Genomic DNA, 6,099 nt, shown 5'->3' with positions numbered 1-6,099 from the left:
GTTGGTTTCTTTGGGACTGACAGCAAAGACCCCAAAGCCAGAGAACATGTCCTCCTAATTCGATGTGCAACCCATTTCAATATCGCAGCAGAATTCCTTTTCCAAATCTGGAAGTTGAGCTGCCATGCACCGCCCTCCTCCTCCCTCCCCGAGCTTCTAGAAGTTTCTTCCATCTGCGTGCGTGGACAGGGCCTTTGGGCAGGGCCTCCAGCTCCAAGTGCTTCTTTTTTCTTTCTAACCACCTGGGGATTTCAGGGGTGGCGGGGGGCAGGTGACCCGCGCGGACTGTGTCTAGGGAAACGCGGGCCCGCCGGGCCTTTGTTGTAGCAACTGCATCACGCGGCCCGTCCCACGCGAGGCCGGGGAACGCGCACCCTGCCCCTGCCGCCGGGCCTCCCCACCTCCGGGCGGGGCCCACGCCCGCAGCCTGCAGCCTGCACCCCGCACCCCGCCCGGGGCGCGCAAACCGCCGCTCCCGGGAGCTGTTTTTTTTTTTTTTTCACGGACCCTCTGCTGGGTGGGGGCCTGGGCTAGGTGTCGGGGGGCCACCCCAGGCTTCTGCAGACGAAAAGAGGGGGCAATCTCGCCCCTCCCCAGACCTTCCCTCCGACCCCCACCCCACGCGCCCCCACGCGCGCCTGCAGCGCAAGGCCGCCCGCCCCCGCCTCCGAGCTCCTCCCCCGCCCCCACCGCACCCGCGCCAGCGCCTCGCCCCGCCCCGCCCGCCGCGCACACACACGCGCGCGCGCGCGCTTGCTCGGGCCCGCCGGAAGGGGCGGGGCGGCGCGGCGTCCCGGCGTCCCGATTGGCCAGAAGTGGCGTGCGGGGCCGGGGCGGGGCCCCACGCCCGCTCCCGCTATAAAAGGCCGCAGAACCGCCGTCTGCGCCACAGCCTTCGCGGAGAGTCGCCGCGGTTTCCTGCTTCAACAGTGCTTGGACGGAACCCGGCGCTCGTCCCCCCCCGCTGCATCCACCGGCCGCTCGCAGCCTGTTCTGCACCACCACCAACACCACCACCGCCGCCGCCTCGTCCCATCTCAGCCGCCACCATGACCACCGCGTCCCCCTCGCAGGTGCGCCAGAACTACCACCAGGACTCGGAGGCCGCCATCAACCGCCAGATCAACCTGGAGCTCTACGCCTCCTACGTCTACCTGTCCATGGTGAGCGCGGCGGCCCGCCGTCCCCCGGGGGCGCCCCTGCTGGGCCCACCCCGGCGCCCCTGCTGCGCCCCAGCCGTTCCCCGGGGCCCTTGCTGCTCCCCGGGGCTCCCGCTGCACCCCAGGGCTCCCGTTGCACCCCAGGCGGTCTCCCGGAGCTCCTGCCGCCCCCCGGGGCCGACTCTCAGCGCCCCTGCCCCTCCCCGGGGCAGCTCCCGGCGCCCCTGCTGCTCCCTGGGGCCCCTGCTGTGCCTCAGGCCTGCCCCTCCCCGGGGCCGCCCCCAGCTACCCTGCTGTGCACCCCCCCCGGACCGCTCCAGCTTCCTTATTGCCTCCTGGGGCCCCTACTGCCCCCCCTGGGGCCCGCCCCAGCTCCCCTGCTGCTCCCCAGGCCGTCCCCCGCCGCCCCCAACCCGGGTCCCTGCTGCCCGCCCCAGCTCACCGTCGTGCACGGAACCCGGAGGGCCCCGGGGAGACCTGCAGCAGCGAGAGGGATGCAGGGTCCTGTTTTCATTACTAAGTTTGCACGCGCCCGGTGACCCCGAACCCCCCGCCCCCCGCTTGGGGCCTGGCTTGGGGGAGGGGGGCGCGGCACGGCGGAGACCCTCTCCGCTCCCCTTGGCGCGCGCGCGCACGCACGCACGCACGCACGCCGGTGTCGGGTGGCTGCCGCGGGGCTGCTTATCTGCCCGGGCGCCCCAGCCGCCGCGCGCCGCCCCTTATCTCCCGCGTCCTTGCGAGGCCGCCGACCTTCCCAGGACGCGCGCTCGCGGGGTAGGGTTTTGTTTTGTTCCCCCTCCACCCCCCCCCCCCCGGCAGCCCCCGATGGGGGTTCTGCGACTCGGGGGGCTGCGGTGCACGCTCCTTCCCCGCGCCGGGATGGTGCAGATGCCCCGAGGAGAGTTCAGGGTGACCCCCAAAGAGGAACACTCCGGAGGCTCACCACGTTCCCCGGGCACTTTTCTTCCGGGAACGGCCTGGACGCGGGCGTGTCTGCAAACGGCCTTGTCCACTGTGTGTTTCTACCACTGACTGCGAGCGTGCATGCGTCCACGCTGCGCCAGGGGCGGCCGAGCGCCACCCCCCTCCCGGGGTGGGGCCCGAAAAAGGTCTTTGGAGACAATTGTTCTTGGTTTCCGTCATCAAACAACGTGAAGTCCCTAAAGGGATCTGCTGGGGGATGCTGCTGGGCATTCCAAGGACTCCTCGGCGGGTCCCTGCCTCCTAAGAAGCCCCTCGTCTACTGTATCGTGCTCCCCGTTTCAGTCTTACTATTTTGACCGCGACGATGTGGCTCTGAAGAACTTCGCCAAATACTTCCTGCACCAATCTCACGAGGAGAGAGAGCATGCGGAGAAGCTGATGAAGCTGCAGAACCAGCGCGGCGGCCGGATTTTCCTTCAGGATATCAAGGTAACCAGCAGAACGACTTGACCGTGCCTCTCCAGGAGGCGGCAGGAAGGGGCTGAGCCCGCACTTGCTAAGGCAGCTGGGAAAGCCGGGCAGGGGTGTGTTACTGACTGCCTCTGCCTCCGTCAGAGCTGATTTGTTGCGGTTTCGCAGAAGGAAGCTGATCTGACAGGCCTCTTTCTCTCTCTCTCAATCTCATCAGAAACCAGATCGCGATGACTGGGAGAACGGCCTGAACGCGATGGAGTGCGCGTTGCACTTGGAGAAGAGCGTGAATCAGTCACTGCTGGAGCTGCACAAACTGGCCACGGACAAGAATGACCCCCATGTGAGTCCCGGGGGTGGGACAAGGGCGGGCGGGGCAGGGGCGGCCATCAGCTCAGAACCGGGATCAGCTGCTGGTCCTCTCTTCCCGTTCTGTTCTGCAGCTGTGTGACTTCCTGGAGACTCACTACCTGGATGAGCAGGTGAAGGCCATCAAAGAACTGGGTGACCACGTGACCAACCTGCGCAAGATGGGGGCCCCTGAGTCTGGCATGGCGGAGTATCTCTTTGACAAGCACACACTGGGTCACAGTGACAACGAGAGTTAAGCCTTAACTAAGCTGGCTTCCCCGAGCTGCAGGTGACCTCCGGGCCACCGGGCAGTACATGCATGTTGGGGTTATCCTAACCTTTTCTATAAGTTCCAAAACATCTATTTCAGTCTTATGATTTGTATCGGACCTTCAAATAAAGTAATTTGGTACCCATGTGTTGTCTTGGATTCATTACACTGCCATACTTAGGAAGAAATAGAATCATATTAAGTATCTTGCTTTGGGAAATGGAAATAGCACAATCTCTTGAATTAAAATAGGACGAAGGGCTCCTGATTCCAAATTAGGTGTTGGAAACCCATTTCTGGTGACAACAGTTGCAGGTTGTGTGTACAGAATGTATTTGAAGGTTCGAGTAATCCTGAAGTTGTTTAAGGTAATTGGTGTGGACCAGCTGGGTGGCTACCTGTGGGTCAGTATTTTCTGGGTACATACAGGCAGATCACACCAGTGAATCGGCTCTCTTCAACAGGAGAGCAATGTGTGCTCACCTGAGAAAACATACTCTGTTCGGTATAAATTCTATGCAGAAACAGGACAGCCCACAGCCCTTTAAACACACCATCAGGAAGCTCTTATTTTGAACTGCAAGAGGGGAACCAAGACTAGAAGGGGGAAGTTGGATTCCCCTGCCCCTACCCACACTCACTGGGATTGGGTGAGGTGGGGTGGTGAGTGCCCCCCAAAATCTGGAAGGGAACCCTCTTCCAGTTTCAGAGTAGAAACCGACCCCAAGAAAGCATGAAGATACCTCTAAGTTCAGAACTGGGTGATCTCCAAAGCCATTTGGAGGTACATTTATCAATTTGTCAGGAGAAACAAAACCCAGTATGCCAGTAACTTTTATTCCCATTATGGGTCCCCCAGCCCGGAAGCACTTTCCAGGATAGAGGGGGCTCGGGAATGCAGGGTGGGTCTGGAGGAGGGCCTTCAAGCATCTCAGCTCAAACCTGCTGGGAGTTGAGTTGGTATAACCTCTCTGCCATGGTCTTGTGCCTGCCAGCGTTGCTCAAAAGTGAGCTGGAGCTGGTGATGCCCTGGACCGTCCAATCCTGGCCTGGTGGCACTTTGAGCATTGCCCCCCAGGTGATGGGAAGTCCTTGGGTCAAGACCTTAGATTCCCAGCACTTGACTAGACCCTCCGCCGAGGTGGGCAGATGTGTACCCCAAGCCATGGGGAGTCATGAGTGATGGACTGGAACCAGGGAAACTGGTGAGGCCCACCCAGGGTGCGCAGGGATTCTGCAGTGGGGAGGGGCAGGTCTGTTTCCTGTTTTCTTCAGACTGGACTAATGTTTACGATTATCCTCTGGGATGATAAGGGCCACTCAGAGTTGGGTCAAATGCAACCATTTTCCTCTTGGGGGTACCTGTGTGCTTCAGCGAGGACCCAGAACTTCCCCAGGCTGCCCCCAGCCTGAAGGTGCTGGACTGCTCCCTGTATGTCCTCCTGGCGATCACAACCTTATCAGGGCCTCGAGAGCCTGGTCACCCCCAAAGCTCATCGGAGGAGGCGTCCTGGAGAATGACTTCTTTCTTGGGCCGTTCGGGCTTGGACTTTGTGGTCAGGGAGCTGCTGGTCGCGGGCACGCCGCCCGACGAAGCTGTGAATAACGCCACTGTGCAAATCTCCCTCTCCGACAGGATTTGAAACGCATCCTGTCCCATGTACACAGAACACAAATGGGAAATTCTGAGTCATGGCGGGAGGGGCAGGTGGAACACAGACACCAAGGCCAAACGCTCTTTCTCACAGCGCCCCTGCTTACCTTCCATTCATTTTAAATGTTTTGAATTTTGGGCACGGTGATTGACAGTTCTGTTCATTGACAGGCTCTCATGCACACAAAGTCCACACGCCAGCCCTCTGAGCAGACCGCTTCTACCTCCTCCTACTACTCCCCCTTCTCCCATCCAACCAGTCTTTTTTTTTTTTTTTTTTTTTTTTTGCTTTTTGGGTCACACACAGCGATACTCAGGGGTTACTCCTGGCAGTGCTTGGGGGACACTATGGGATGCTGGGGACCGAACCTGGGTTGGCCGCATGCAAGGCGAACACCCTACCTGCTGTACTATCACTCCGCATCCCCACCCCCCCCCCCATCCAACCCATCTTGTACCTCCCAGTGAACCCCTCTGGGCCTGGATGCCTCTTGTTCACATTCACATCCAAATTCCCTAGCCTGGCATTTAGGGTGTCCTCCTTATCACCCCACCTTCCCTTAAATACCCCCACCCAAAACACACACACACACACACATACACACACACACACACCAGACTACCTCAGCTCCATATGGTCAGCTGGGGTCCAGCAGTGACTCTCTGGGCAAGCCCAGGATTTCTGGTTCCAGCTGAGGAGCAGCACCCAAAGAGAAGTCAGTACTCCTGGAAGCCCGGGGCCTTTCCTCCACAAGAGAAAGCCCAGTCATCGACCGAGTGCCTAGCCTTGCCCAGGTCCAGAATCTGCCCGTGCTCAGAGCCCAGCGTCAAACCCAGATGGATATCACCTCCCAGGCGGCAGAGGTGAATCTGCACTTTGTACCAAGACCCAGGGGTTGCCGGATTCCAAATCTGAGCTCTCTCACTAAAAGGCAAGTTCTGCCTGTCTGCCTGTCTCTCTCTAAGCACTAAAAGGCAGGCACTCATGCTCGCTTGTCTTCCCTCCCTCCCCCTTCCGCAACGCTCTTATTGCTACACAGACCCTGCCTCTGCACTCAGGAATCACTCCTGGCAGGACTCCGGGGACCATATGTGATGCCAGTGATTGGGCGCACGCAAGGCAAGCATCCTCCAACTCTACCGTCTCTCGGCTCCATCTCTTGCCCACATTCTCCTGCACCGATGAATATTTAGCTGCAGCAGCAGGGCCCCCAGCAACACCACGGTCACCTCCTGAAACCTCTCCAACCTACACAGGCCTCCATTCC

The 6,099-nt window shown here is 60.3% G+C and overlaps 1 protein-coding gene across 1 annotated transcript; it reads left to right on the top strand.

Moving 5' to 3' along the window:
- Window positions 1-938: 938 nt before the first annotated feature.
- Window positions 939-3,322, top strand: FTH1 (ferritin heavy chain 1). The gene is made up of 4 exons (XM_056131799.1): window positions 939-1,163; window positions 2,427-2,573; window positions 2,773-2,898; window positions 2,999-3,322. Exons 1-4 carry the CDS (start codon window positions 1,050-1,052, stop codon window positions 3,161-3,163), a joined length of 552 nt encoding a protein of 183 aa, XP_055987774.1. The 5' UTR covers window positions 939-1,049; the 3' UTR covers window positions 3,164-3,322.
- Window positions 3,323-6,099: the final 2,777 nt, after the last annotated feature.

The sequence above is a fragment of the Sorex fumeus genome, unplaced genomic scaffold (assembly GCF_029834395.1).
Source record: "Sorex fumeus unplaced genomic scaffold, SorFum_2.1 ptg000093l, whole genome shotgun sequence".
NCBI classification, from domain to species: Eukaryota; Metazoa; Chordata; class Mammalia; order Eulipotyphla; family Soricidae; genus Sorex; species Sorex fumeus.
The sequence above is the reverse complement of the archived record's forward strand: the minus strand, read 5'-3'. Positions and strand labels throughout refer to the sequence as shown.